Genomic DNA, 14464 nt, shown 5'->3' on the forward strand with positions numbered 1-14464 from the left:
GCTACTATGAACTCCACAGTACACCCACTGCGCAGTACATGCTCACCGTGGACCCCGCAGTACTCATCGTACTCCAAAATGGGTACCTCCAAAACCACACACACCACAGCGGCTCCTCCCCAACTCACCCCGAGACTCCTCAGGGGCCGGTGCTGCAAGTGGCACTCTCCTAACCCAGGTGTGACATCAAACCCTCAGGGACCCCGTTGGTGTCTACCTGCCCCCAGCCCCCACGCCACACAATCAGCAGGTCCCCTCTGCTCCACCCTCGGCACCCACCCAAACCGCCCCTCAGCACCACCCAGTGCTCCCACCACGTCCACACCGCATGGCCTCCTGGCCTCCGTTGCCGTGACAATCTTGAATGACCTCGCTGCTGCTATCCCAACTCCACATGGTGCTCTAAGAAAATGTAAAGCGTAGCCCACTCACACTCAGAACCCTCCTGAGGCTGCACCTCTCACAGACATCGTCCAAACCCTTCACTGGGGCCCGTAAGACCAACAAGACCTGGCCCCCACCTTTCTCTCCAACCCCAACCCCATCTGCGATGACTGTCCAACTCCTCACTCCTGGCAAACCACGCAGGTGTTCCCATCCTTCCTCCAACTTGCCACGCTCATCTGCGCTGGCACTTGCCCATGCCGTTCCTCCTGGCTGGAGCATCTTTCCCCCAATCTGCAGGGACTGCTCACACCCTCACCTCATCTAGGTCTCTGCTGGATCTCACCTCTCCAGAGAGCCCTTCCTTTGACCTCCCCCACGCGATGAAACACGCACCCCCTCACTCCTCACCCAGGCACTGGCCCTTGCTCTGCCTTCCCTCTCCTCCTAGCACTGATCACTAATATGACGTTATAGTCCTTCATTCGACTGTATCTCTCATTCATCCATAAACTCCAGGAGGACAGGGACTTTGTCCCATTCTTTGCTACAACCCCAGTGCCAAAAACAGTGCTTGGCATGTAGCAGACACTTAGTGAATATTTGCTGAATGAGTGAATAAACTACCCGCTTCCTAACCAACATATTGTTCTACCATGAATATTTTATAATGGCCAACGGACTTGTTTCGAAAATTGCTCAATAACATGTTCTTTAAAACTAAGAAATGAGAAAGTTTTAAGACAAAAAGAATCTAGAAATATCAGCTTGTCTGGAATACAGGGATGCATCTGAAAATCAAACAAAATTAAAAATTTCTCTTTTTTTCTTTTTTTTGAGACAGAGTCTCGCTGTGTCACCAGGCTGGAGTGCAGTGGCACGATCTCAGCTCACTGCTACCTCCGCCTCCCGGGTTCAAGTGATTCTCCTGCCTCAGCCTCCTGAGTGGCTGGGACTACAGGCATGCACTACCACGCCTGGCTAATTTTTGTATTTTTAGTAGAGACGGGGTTTCATCATGTCGGCCAGGATGGTCTCGATCTCTTGACCTCATGATCCGCCTGCCTTGGCCTCCCAAAGTGCTGGGATTACAGGCCTGAGCCTCTGCACCCAGCCAATCTTTTTAATTTCTAAATATCTTTGTATTTTAGCCATTTAATTAATACAATCTTTAAAAAGAAATCACTATTTCCATGTATAGCTCTTCACATCAAAGTCCTAAAAGCTGCCACCTGCAGAGATCTAAGATGCTAATCTCACTCAGAACTGGATTGTCAAATATATTTCACAGTTGGGCCATGCCACTGAGTTACTGTCAGCATGCCAGCCTTCTTGCCTGACTAGCTGGAAAGCCAGCTCGAGAGTGACCTAATGGGAAAATGTTTGCTGGTGGAAGAGCCTTCCCTCCTGCCTTCAACAAAAGCTGTCTGCAGTGCCAACAAGTGCCCCACCAAATGCTCAGGCAGCACCAAGTCTCCATGGTGCCTCTCACAGGGAAGACCCCTCACTCAGAAGGGCAACCGGTGGCAGGACATGCCACACAGGCCAGCCCAGCCCAAGTCCCTGCTCAACCGGTAGGCTCCTTCCACAGTCCCTTCAATGCACACTCACTCACTGAGCACTCCTGTGCCAGGCTGCACACAGGGCTTGGGGTACCCACAGGGCATGGCACAGCCCTGCCCCACAGGAGCAGAGAGTGCTTGGGGAAAACCAACAATACCCAGGACAGGTGGGACCCAGGAATAGGAGGTGCCAGTGGATAAAGGTGCGATACACACACACACACATCACCCCTGTTCCTCTAGCATTCTCAGCAACTGGAACAGGGCTCTGGAGAAACACCAGAATGGGGAAAAAGAAAAAAAAAGGGATCCATCATGCCCAGGCTTGATACAAGTTTTCTCCTCTGCCCTAATCTCTGCATCCCTCTTAAGACACTGACTCGGGGAGATTTGAATAGTTTGGAAAGATTACCTTTGGGAGCATTTTGCAAGCTTCTAGACTGCAGTTTCTCAACACTGACATCTGAGATGGAAGGAGTGTCTGTTGGGGAGTGAGGACCCCACGATGCCGCCTCATCGGATATGCAGCACCATCCCGGGTCCACCCACTAAGGGTCAAGAGCATGCCCCAGTTACGTCCATCAAAAGCATCTCCGGACACTGCCATATGTCCGTCAGTTGAGAGCCACTGCTGCAGAGAAAAAGGACTCTGTGGCCCCATCTGCCATCCTAAGGGGAGAGAGGGTCACCAGCCACCTTGAGAAACGAAGGCTCAGCACCACTCAGGCTTGGTGAGTTGCCTCCCAGGCGCTCTGCAACCTGGCGCCTGCCTACTTTCCTGCTTCATCTTTTACCCACCCCACTGTCTGCACCAGAGCCTCCCTTTCAGTGAGCCCATCCGGCACCTGTTCATCTCCCAGCCTCCCCTCTCACTCCTACCTCCACCTGTGGTGAGCTTTCCTCTCCTTTGAAACCCTGCTCCTCCATGGAGACTCAGCTGAGTGCTACCTTCTCACAGGGGCCTCCTCTGACACCTCTGGTCAATCAAAATTAACTTCTTGACGGATGTCCAACAAAAACCAACATCTTTCACACTCGACCTGCCCCTCACTGCCTTATTACAGGGAGCCCTAAGTGTCTCCTCCCACAAGACCACAAGCTTCTTGAAGGGAGAAACTGCTCAGCACCCCCGACGGCACCTAGGACAGCTCCTGGTGCAACCAGAGTCTAGCGGATCCCTCTGAGTTTTGGCTGAGGTTTGGCTTGGAAAAACAAAACACACCCTTGTGCAATCCACACAACCAGGAGCAGAGCATTCCCGGGTTAGCAGTGACCTCAGGGGTCATCTAGCCTAATCTCATTTTACAGAAGAGGAAACCAAAGCTCAGAGTGGGGAAGGTACTCGGTCCCAGGGCCCAGGGTAAGCTAATGGCTGCCGCTTCTGGCATCCTGGCCCCTGACTCCTGATCAGACCTTCCATTTACCGCATCTTCCTATCTCTTACTGGCAGAGGGCAATGACTGCAATAAACAAAGAAGTGCTGACATGAAAGAAATAACTGCTGCGGGCAGGAGAGGAAAAAAGATCTAGGCCGGGAGCAGTGGCTCACGCCTGTAATCCCCACACTTTGGGAGGCTGAGGTGGGTGGATCACCTGAGGTGGGTGGATCACCTGAGGTCAGGAGTTCGAAACCAGCCTAGCCAACAGGGTGAAACCCCATCTCTACTAAAAATACAAAATTAGCCGGGCGTGGTGGCACATGCCTGTAATCCCAGCTACTTGGGAGGCTGAGGCAGGGGAATCGCTTGAACCTGGGAGGCGGAGGTTGCAGTGAGCCAAGATCATGGTATTGCACTCCAGCCTGGACAACAAGAGCGAAACTCCGTCTCCAAAAAAAAAAAAAACGACCGTAACAAGTCTGCTACAGATGCCTCTCATTTTCAGTCCACTGGCTTGGGACACCGCACACCTAGGCCCCAGCGGAGCTAACGAACCTGGAAAACACGGTAAGTGTTCTTTTTGCTAAGTCACGAAGACACTGGCTTCTGGTTACATGAATATAAAAGCATGTATGAAATAAGGTCAAAAATTCAAACAATTATTGCCCAAATTTGGGCCTCAAAGGACCCATTAGCTGAATGATCTAGATCCTTCAGGCAACAGTCCTTTTTGACTTTCCTTCTAGTTTTGAATGCACCTGAATCTGAAAGGGGTTCCTGTCTCTTTCATTTGCATTTGTTCTGTCTCATCAATACTCAAGCCAGCTTTATGCCCTCTCTATGAACAAGGTGATAATTAGCCTTATGGATCATTCCTCACGGGCTGACTAGATCCAAACAAGTCATTAAATTCAGCAGAAAACAAAATTGTCCTTATTCGCTGTTGTTTCAGGCAAGTGGCTAACTGCAAGACTGGCTTTTTCTCTCTCTCTCTTTTTTTTTTTTTTTTTGAGACGGTGTCTCACTCTGTCATCCAGGCTGGAGTGCAATGGTGCGATCTCGGCTCACTGCAACCTCTGCCTCTAGGGTTCAAGCAATTCTGCCTCAGCCTCCCGAGCAGCTGGGATTACAGGCAACCACCACCACCCCCGGCTACTTTTTGTATTTTTAGTAGAGATGGGGTTTCAGCATGTTGGCCAGGCTGGTCTCAAACTCCTGACCTCAAGTGATCCACCTGCCTCGAACTCCCACAAAGCTCGGACTATTCGTGTTAGTCACTGTGCCCGGCTGAAGACTGGCTTTTTCATTAGACAAATACTACAGTGCATAAAATGTAAGTCGTACCCAAATTTAAGGGAAGCAAAATCAGGAAAAAGTCCACAAACCCTCATGTAAACGGCATCTTTTCCCTGGTACCCTAGCATGGGAACCATTTCTCTGTTTCTCTAGAAATCACAATACAGATTCAAAAGAATGATGGGAGTCATTAGAACAGTGGGTCACAAGCCTTGGTCAATTCTTAGCCTGACAGGTCTCCCAGCGGTGGCTGCTAAGGCCCTCGTGTGAGGAGGCTTGAGAGAGCCCACCAGGATGGGAATTACTTTCATCAGTGGTTGGCTCTGGAGGCTGCCATCGTGTCCAGACTGTCCTCCATGACGGGGACCGAGGCCAACAAGCCAGGCCCAAGCCCTCCAATATCCACATAGAGTCCAGCAAGTCCGGGGACGGGGAAGAGGCCAGAGCGACTAGGGTCACAGATTGTGGCCTGAGGACTGTGGCATTTGAGCCAGGCATTAAAGGCTATAAAAATATTGAGAAGCAAGAATCAGAGGGGAAGCCACGTCAAGCTGAGGCCAGCACATGAGCAAAGGCAGGAAGACGGGAATGGAGTGCAGAGGAGGAACACAGTCACTGGATTAGAGCAGGAAGGGCTGAGAAACAGCAGCTGAAAATAAGGGCTTGGCAGAAGACTGGGACCTGAAAGTGCCAGGTTTCAAATGCCACACCAAGGAGCTGGCACCTCCTCCTACAATGCTGAGCAGGGAGCCCTGAAGGTTGTAGAAAAGCTGCCCTGAAGATGGGTTTTCAAAAGCCCTGGCCATCCTGCAAATCACACAGGCCTGACTGGGTGCCGCGGACAACAAACATATCCAACTCATTGAGCAGGCAACGGTTTGGGTCTCCATGTCACATCTTGCTCCAGGCAGTATCTACAGGTCCAGACTAACAGGTTTCACTCATTCTAAACCAACCAATCAAAGAAAAGAATGGTCAGGGGTTCTTCAGTAAGCCACACAGCTTTATTTTTCAAGAAGATCTCTCTTCTGAGAAAATCCAAGAGACAAATCAAGACCAAAAAAAAAAAAAAAAATTAAAAAGCAACAGGGCTTGTTTAATGTTACAGTAAGGATGGAAATAGATTTATGTTCCAAAAATCAAATGAATCAGCTGTGCACTACTCAACATCCTGACCCATGAGGGTTTATTTCCTTCAACTAAAAATAGATGCAATTTTCAGTGTCACACAAGTCAAGGCAGCTGATGAGTAGATTAATCCTTCTAAATGAAAGGTCAGCCCGTGGTGAGGCTGCAGGGAGGGGACTCTGCACGTACACCGCCTACAGCAGCACACACTGGGATAACCTTTTTAGAGGGCAATGCGGCAATATTGATCAAAGCTTTAAATGTGCTCATCCTTTGACCGAGCAATTCTACTCCTGGGAATCTACTTTACAGCGAGATTTCCCTAAGTGTGTGTGCCTTCTTTATTTATTGATACATGCATTATATATCATAAGCATTGCATGTGAACGCTTACTGCATCACTGTTGGCAATAGGGGAAAAAGTGGCGACCACCTACATGTTCATCAATAGAGGGTGAGTTAAAGAAAGTATGGTATATCTAGATGACAGGATTCTGCCCAGCAGCGAAAAGAGTAAGGTAAATATTACATAAAATGAAACAAAGAGATAGGATGAATAATTGAATAATGTCAGTGTATGTGTGTGGGGATGTAAATAAGTTTTTGAAGTTCAGCAAGATAGAACCAAAATGTTCATAATAGTTCTACTTTTAAGGAAGGGAATAGCTTGCAGCAAGGGCAGCCAGGAGGGTGATACAACCTCTGCACTTTACAGTTTCTATAATCTCGGCCTCTTTTATTAGTATTTTTATGTCTCAAGAAGTATGCATAACTTTTGTATTAATAATTTTTTAAAGACGAAATCCAGAAAAGTAAAGTCAAACCAATGAGCTTGGGTATCTAAGATGACATCTGAAGCTTTTTTAATGTACATACTTATTTTTTTAGAGAGATGGGGGGTCTCACTATGTTGTCCAGGCTGGATTTGAACTCTTGGGTTCAAGCAATCCTCCCACCTCAGCCTCCCAAATAGCTGGGACTACAGGCACATGCCCAACAAAATCTGAAGCTTTTAATCCTACCAGGGTTAAGGTTCTCTCTCTAAGCCGCCATTTTTCTACTAAATCATGAAGTCCCAGGTCAGAGACTTACCTAGTTCATGGCAATCCCAGGCACCCGCCCTAGGACGAGGCACTAATAGGCACTCAGGGAATGCTGGATGGATGAATGGATGCAGGGCAGGGAAATACAGTTCATTCATCTGTGTTCACAGAGTTCTAGAAACAGCTCTGGATGGTGGCCCATTCCCTACCATCACCAATGTGGGCTAGAGATGAGCAAACAGGGTTGGGAACCATGGGCCTGAGACTTCCGTCTTGACACTATCTTGACACTCACTAAGTGTGAATGTAACTTGCTCACCCTCCTCACCCGCGGAGAGACGGCACTGTCCTGATTCAGGCAGAGGCGCCTTCCAGCTCTAACTGGCTGGAGAACAGAATGCTGTGGAGGGGGAGATTTCACTCGCATGGGAGACTCTAGGCCACAAAAGGCTGGAGGAGGCATGACTGAGGGGGAGAGAGGCTTGGGCCTGGCAAGCTAGAATGGGGGTGTTTCGGGGCGGGGGGGGGGGCGGTGCGTGGAGAATCCCTGCAGGGCTCTGAACCCTGGAGGCAGACGAGAGCAATGGGAATTTGGATAAATCACTTTAGTTCTCCTAGTTAATTTCACTCATCTAAACACAGAAATGATTATTATGTGCTTTTCAGAATCTCTGTAAGATTTAAGTGAAGTAGCCCATGTACCCAGCACAGGAAAGCAGTCGGAGAACCCCTCTCCCATCTGATGTCTGGGGCTGAGGGCCCCACAGTGGGCACTGTTCTGTTTTGGGCCACTTGCTGGAGCATTCCACAGACCAGGTGGACATGATGTGCCCTGCTGGTTGGCTCGCAGGGTCTGCAACGCCGCCAAAACTTGCCTGGAATCTGCAACTTTTTAGCCTACAGAAAATCACTTGGCATATATAACATTTAAGCTCCTATTTCTTCATCTGGCTACCTCTGCCATCCCTCGGGATGAACTAAACTTCAATCTAACCCCTAACACTGCCACCATCTGTGTTCTCCTAGTAATCAATTCCCCTATACTTCGCTCCTGGTTTCTTGGTATTGAATTCAAATTTGGAGTTGCTGGAATTCACTTTCACTCTGGACTCCACTGCCACCCCTGACCCCCACTGCCCCCCTCTGGTTGAGGTGCAGTCCTCTCTGCAAGTCACCCCATGCTGGGCCAGGAAAGATTCCATACGCAGAGTGCGATGCACACACCAGTGTTCGTGGGAGGCGGGAAACAGGAATTCTGTACTCACTGGCTCACTTTATGGTACAGCTTAGCAATGCCCTGGTGGGTCCAATCCTTCCCAAGGGTGGGCAAAATGTGGCCAAGAGTATCTGATCTAAATGAAGAGAAAAAGAGAAAAATAAAGTAAAAATCCCTTTCAGATTCATCGCACCATTCATGCCTCATAAAAAAAAAAAAAACACACAAACAAGACCCACAACTTTTTTTCTGGATAGAAAGCCCAAGGCTCAAGTCATCAAAGTTGATGCTGACAGAGGGACATGGTAATCCATAGAAGGACGCCTCCAGTCTGATCATGCATTGAGGTGACTGGCTTGTTCAATCAAAGGTAAAGGCCATTCAAAAAGACGCTCTTGAGAAGCCCCCACAGAAGCAACCAAGTCGAAGAGATAATACCCCAGAAGGAAACAACCAAGCCCTAAACACAATGATTGGCACCAAGGAGCTGAAACTACATAAGCAGCTCCGACTGCACCAGAATTCGAGCCATGCAAGTCCCATTAGGGGAGGAGAGGTGCCAACACCAGGCCCGGAGACCCCACGGTGAAGCAAAGAAATCTACCATGGCCCCCAAGTCAGCGGGACCTACCTGGTGATCGTCCCGTCAATATCAGAAATGATGACCTTATCATCCCAGTTCCACAGATAGATGGTGCCCTCACAGCGGCACGTGCCTTGGTACTGCGTGGTGACACTGAAAACCACGTCGTTGGGGCCATTCTTCAACTTCAAGCTTTTCTGAAAAACATGAACCATTAGTATTTGTCTGCTTGAGGGAAAGGCCCTGATTGATGGGCATGTGGCTTCTGTTCCATGAGAAGCAGGATTCGGCTTTAAAAACGAGTGACTGCCCTGGGCCCTTGTATAATTCTTTCTTTCCCCACCCTTCCTTGTTCTGGTTCTTTCTGGGGCTGGACAGGCAAAATGAAACCTCAGCTCTCTCAGGCCCCCTTGTAATGCAATTTGCCTACTTGCTACAGAGTTGTTCTACTTCCCAGGATAGTGCTAATTTGATCCAGTATTTTCAGATTAGAGTCATTAGCCAGGATTCAGTGACGGGGCTATACGGCATAATAAATCATAATTTTGGAATAGGATACACTCACCACTCTATGACTAAATAGGAAGGTCATCATTCAGGGAGACAAATTTAAGCCAAGTGTGAAAATACATTTCCCTAAATAACCATGTTTTTAAATTATTATTATACTGACACAAATTGGAAAAAGAGAAGTCTTGGTTATCAGTCATGCCTCATATCCAGAAGAATATAGTCTAGACCCAAAGAAATCACACCAAATTCAAAATACAAAGTGAATTTTGAGCAGTTTTGAGTCTCTGTGCCAGGACTCCTGGTGCACACCAGCTGGCCATTCAGACCCCCAGGCTGCCTGACTGCAGGTGTCCCCAGTGTCGCCAGTAGGAGCAGTGAGTCACACAGAGACCCCCAGGCTGCAGGGTCCCACACATGGCCTGAGTGGTGTCTGGGCCTGTTCCTTATCTTTTCCTAGTAAACACCCTCACACTTGAGCCAGGCTCCCCACTAACACTTAGGAGGAATGCAAAAGACTTGATTCACAAAAAAGCAAGGACAGGTTCACTGGCCATGACCAACGGGATCCAAGAAAGGGCTTTTAATTAAAACTGATCTCACACACGGAAAAATAAAAGGACACCATGACCAGGTGATGCCCCTGGTTACCTGAAATTCTCTAAATTCTATCACAACTGCTTAATTTCCACCAACTTAAGAGATGCATTTGAGTTAACAAACATCTCTCTCGAAGCAAAAACATCTTTGAGTGATTTTCAAGTCTATCTGTGATTGACACCTCAGGATGAATTAGCTCCGCCAGGCTGCCTTCCTCCTAACTCTAGTAAACTAGATTCTCCAGGGCCAGGCCAGCAAAAGGAGAAGACAAAAGGGAAGGTCATATTGAGGACCCAGCCTGGATAGTGCTGGAGTTGGGGTGGAAACAGCAGGTACCCAGTTGAGGGACTGCAGGCCCCCTGGGATGAAAGGTGACAAGTAACAGGCACATCCCAACCATCACACAGCCTTAGGAGTCTGCAGAAACCTCATGTGCTTACAACACAGCCGCGGCAAGCATGGGAGACTCACAAGCTGCTCAGAAGTCAGCCGGAGAGTCTTCTTGTAGCTGATGTTAGGCAGAAGAGGGAGGTGGCCTGCGTTTGACGGCTTGGCAGCTGCACGCTCCTCATCACTGGAGGATGATTCATGCTTTACCCTGGAACACACAGTGATGTCATCACCAATTAGAAAATGCATCTGGGTAGCCATGAAAAATGCATTAGCCTTTAATCAATGACTAAGTCAATCCAGTCTCTCCTGAGTCCTGTCTCTTGGGTGGTCATCTACCATAAGATGTTAAATTTATCAATGAACTCTCACTACATCCCCATTCATGCATCTCTTGCATTACACATGTGGGGGCTGCCTCTCCCCATTCACTTGCCTATTGATGAGCTACCACCACTATTTTAAGCCAACAGGTTCCTATTCATGACAAACAGGGTTAAACTCCCCCTTGGCCTAGGAAGATGCTAACTGTCTTCTCTGTCTCTCTTCTTTTCCTATCTGAGACTGCATGCCAAGCACTAGGAGTCCAAGTTTCTACAAGTCCAAACTCATCCATCAGTTCCCTGTATAAAGCTCACCAAATATACAACTCCAAGCAATGAGGGCCTTTCTAGAACTTATGGACAGGTGCTAGTGAAAGCAAGAAAGACTCACCAGTTCTCCCCTCAGGATCCCCCAGCAGGTCATCCCATGAGCAAGGAATATGCCTTACTTCCCTGCTCAGAATATACAGGTCAGTGCCCCTAACTCTTCTAGACTTTTTTGTTTAGTGGGGAGCTGGGAGGCGCAGGGTGGGAATCAGGCTCATTTTCTTTAAATAGCTCACATACAGCATATCTGTAATTAGCTGCTCACTCAATGAAAATCCTCCTGTGACATAATCCCCAACCCAGTAGTATTAGCTCTGCCTCCCAGGACCGCTATCTTTGAAAATGCCTCAATGCTATATGAATCGCTTAGCAAATGCCTTAGACTAAATGGAAAAGGCTGAGTGGCCCCGAAAGCAGCACATCCCAAGCCCTCTGGTACTTTGCTTTCCTACAAAGCCTCTGGCTCAGCACCTTCCTCTAGGCAAGGTTAGCATATACACAGAGCTCCAGCTTATTTTTTTTTTTTACTGTCTTTTGCATTTTTTATTTTTCTATTGACATATTAATTGTACGTATTTATGGGGTGCATGTAATATTCTGATAAATGCATACACTTGCATTTATCAAAGTATGCACACCCTGATCAAATCACGGTAATTAGCATACCCATCACCCCAAACAGTTATCATTTCTTTGTGTTGGAACATTCTAAATCTTCTAACTATTTTGAAATGTATAATAAATTGCTGTTAACTATAATCATTCCACTGTGCTATGAAACGCTAGAACTTACTCCTTTCATCTAACTGTATGTTTGTACCCATTAACCAACCTCTCTTCACCCTCCTCTCCCCTCTACCCTTCCCAGCTCTGGTAACCACGATTCTACTCTCTACCTCCATGAGATCAACGTTTTTAGCTCCCACATATGAGTAAGAACACGTGATATTTGTCTTTCTGTGCCTGGCTTATTTCACTTAACATAATCACCTCCAGTTCCACCCATGTTGCCACAAATGACAGGATTCATTCTTTTTTAGGTCTGAATAGTACTCCATTGTGTATATATCACATTTTCCTCATCCATTTATCCATTGATGGACACTTAGGTTGGTTCCATATTTCAACTCCTGTGAATAGTGCTGTGATAAACATGGGGATGCAGGTATCCCTTTGACATCCTGATTTCCCTTCCTCTGGAGAAATAAGCAGTAGTGGGATTGCTGGATTGTATGCTAGTTCTATTTTTAGTTTTCTAAGAAATCTCCATACTGTTTTCCATAATAGCTGTACTAATTCACATTCCCACCAACAGTGTTTAAGAGTTCCCTTCTCTCCACATCCTTATGAGCATTCGTTATTTTTTGTCTTTTTGATAATAGCCATGCTAACTGGGGTGAGATGCTATCTCACTGTGATTTTGATTTGTCCTTTCCTGATTAGTGATGTTGAGCAAATGGGACTATATCACACTCAACAGCTACTGCCCAGCAAAGGAAACAATCAACAGAGCAAAGAGACAACCCATTAAATGGGAGAAGATATGTGCAAACTCCTCATTCAACAAGGGGCTGATACCCAGTATATATACAAGGAACTCAAACAACTCAACAGCAGAGAAACCAATCATCCCATTTAAAAGTGAGCAAAGGATCTGAATTTCACAACAGAAGATGTACCAGGGTTGTCTTATCTTTTTATCTCAATAAACTCTCTCCTCTCAGTGCTGACTTCTTCTCGTCCTACTGCCTCCTGTTTCCCCCCCTCGCTTGCCTCCCTTAAGATCACCTATGCAACCTACAGCTTTCTGACCCCATAAGTGTTAAGAAGTGATCCCCAGCCTCACCAACATGGCAAAACCTGTCTCTACAAAAAATTTAAAAATTAGCCAGGCGTGATGGTTCGTGCCTATAGTCCCAGCTACTTGGGAGGCTGAGGCAAAAGAATCACTTGAACCTGGGAGGCGAAGGTTGCAGTGAGCCAAGAATGCGCCACTGCACTCCAGCCTGGGTGACAGAGTAAGACCCTGTCTCAAAAAAGAAAAAAAAGAGATCCCTACAACCCAATACTGCCCAATACTGGGGAGATGTGAAGGAGGACAGTGTCCCACAGCACCTCCACTTCCGTGTTGTTTCTACCACACTTATGTAGAGACCCAGCTCCTTCCAGTCCTAGAATGAGCAACCCCTCCCTAAGCACCTGCTCCCTGGGCCCCAGGAAAGGGAGGTCAGTGGGCTTTGGGCTGGTGGCCCAGAGCTCATTCAACCGACACTCAAGCATACCATGCCAGGCATTGATGGCACAGCAAACAACCTATTCCCACTCACGCAGGGCTTGTATCTAAATCACAACACAGAGACCTGGGCTGAAAACAAAGATTTAGAGATCACTGGGACAGAGCCCTGGGGGAATATGCCATGGGAACAGGAGGCTGAGTTGAAGGAGAACAGAGCATCGGCTAGAACTGTGGTTGGTCTGTGGTGGAGCTAAGCTACACGTGGATGGAACAATGCCATGACATTGGGGGCTGAACCTGATTCTAGGTAGAGTGGAGATGGTACAGCAGTTAGACTCTGAAAAACACAGGTTTCCAGCCCATGGTAACTTCCGGCTATATTACCTTGGAGAAATCATTTCTTTATCTTTCAGCCTTGATTTCTTTATCTTAAAATGCAGAGGAACAACTGAATCACATCCACCCAAAACTTCAGGATGCAGGCAGGTAACAGGCTGGAGAGACCTGGACTGGGAGACCCAGACATAAGCCCCAGGAAAGGCCTCATCCTAGAAAATTCCTCCCTGGGCCTCAGTGGGCTCATCTGTAAAATGACCTGATCCAACCAAAGTCCCTTCCGGTTCTAACACCTACGGATCCTATGAACCATGCTGGTTCTTCTGAACCAAAAATCTGGAGGTTTTCAGACGGGGTAAATGTGGTCCTGGAGCTGGTACAGCCTGGCAAATGCTGCTGGGGACGGGGTGGGGGGGGTGGTGCAGATTTCCTTGTCAAGCAGAAGAAGAACGAGGCTACAGGCCCCTCATTGAATGGGAAAATGTTTATGTTCCAACCAAACAGTTTGGAGTGAAATGAGATCCAAATGTGAAGCAAAGCTCTTGGTGACAACAGATTGATGTGTACCTCTGCCGGCGGGATGAGGAGGCAAGGCGGAATAGCTGTGATTTCCATCTGCTGCTTTAAAAAAAAAAAACCCACTAAATTTGTGCAGCATGCCATGTTTGAAGGAACACAGAAAGGAAAACACAGATACAAAGACTAAAACGCGAGATGTGCAGTTTGCTGTTGGTGGTTTCAGCTTAGGGCAAGTACACGGTCATCTGCGGCTGCCATGTCTCAGATTGCACCACCCTGCACAGAATAAAATGCCTCCTTTTCGGAGGCCCCCACCCCACCCCTTACAATGGCTCATTAAATGTTGCTTGCTTTACAGTATCTGCAAGAAGCAACAAAACAAAACAAAAGGGCTCATGTCATTTGAAAATGTGTGCACAGAAGAATAGCTGTGAACAACATCTAAGTTAGCACTTGTCAGTGTACGTTTTTCAAACGGTATTTTAATTATTTGTATGGTGACAAGCTGTTTGCTCAATTATGGGACTTCGGGGACTGTTCTGTCAATCACGTCTGTCAATTAGGAAAACATTCTGACACCTTTTTTTTTTTTTTAGTCAACTGTATGACTCTAATAAGGAGACTCAAAGTCT

The 14464-nt window shown here is 47.4% G+C and overlaps 1 protein-coding gene across 11 annotated transcripts in view; it reads right to left on the reverse strand.

The window, feature by feature from the left end:
- The window catches only part of LPIN1 (lipin 1), a 105044-nt gene that overhangs the window by 14804 nt on the left and 75776 nt on the right, over nt 1-14464 (reverse strand). For all 11 annotated transcript variants that reach the window (XM_054475699.1, XM_054475706.1, XM_054475700.1 and 8 more), the window contains 3 exons: nt 10173-10299; nt 8640-8788; nt 8058-8144 (listed from right to left, as the gene is read on the reverse strand). In XM_054475699.1, the coding sequence (XP_054331674.1) occupies nt 8058-8144; nt 8640-8788; nt 10173-10299 (363 nt within the window). The remainder of the gene's footprint in view (nt 1-8057; nt 8145-8639; nt 8789-10172; nt 10300-14464) is intronic.

This window comes from Pongo pygmaeus, chromosome 12 (assembly GCF_028885625.2).
Source record: "Pongo pygmaeus isolate AG05252 chromosome 12, NHGRI_mPonPyg2-v2.0_pri, whole genome shotgun sequence".
Lineage (NCBI taxonomy): Eukaryota > Metazoa > Chordata > Mammalia > Primates > Hominidae > Pongo > Pongo pygmaeus.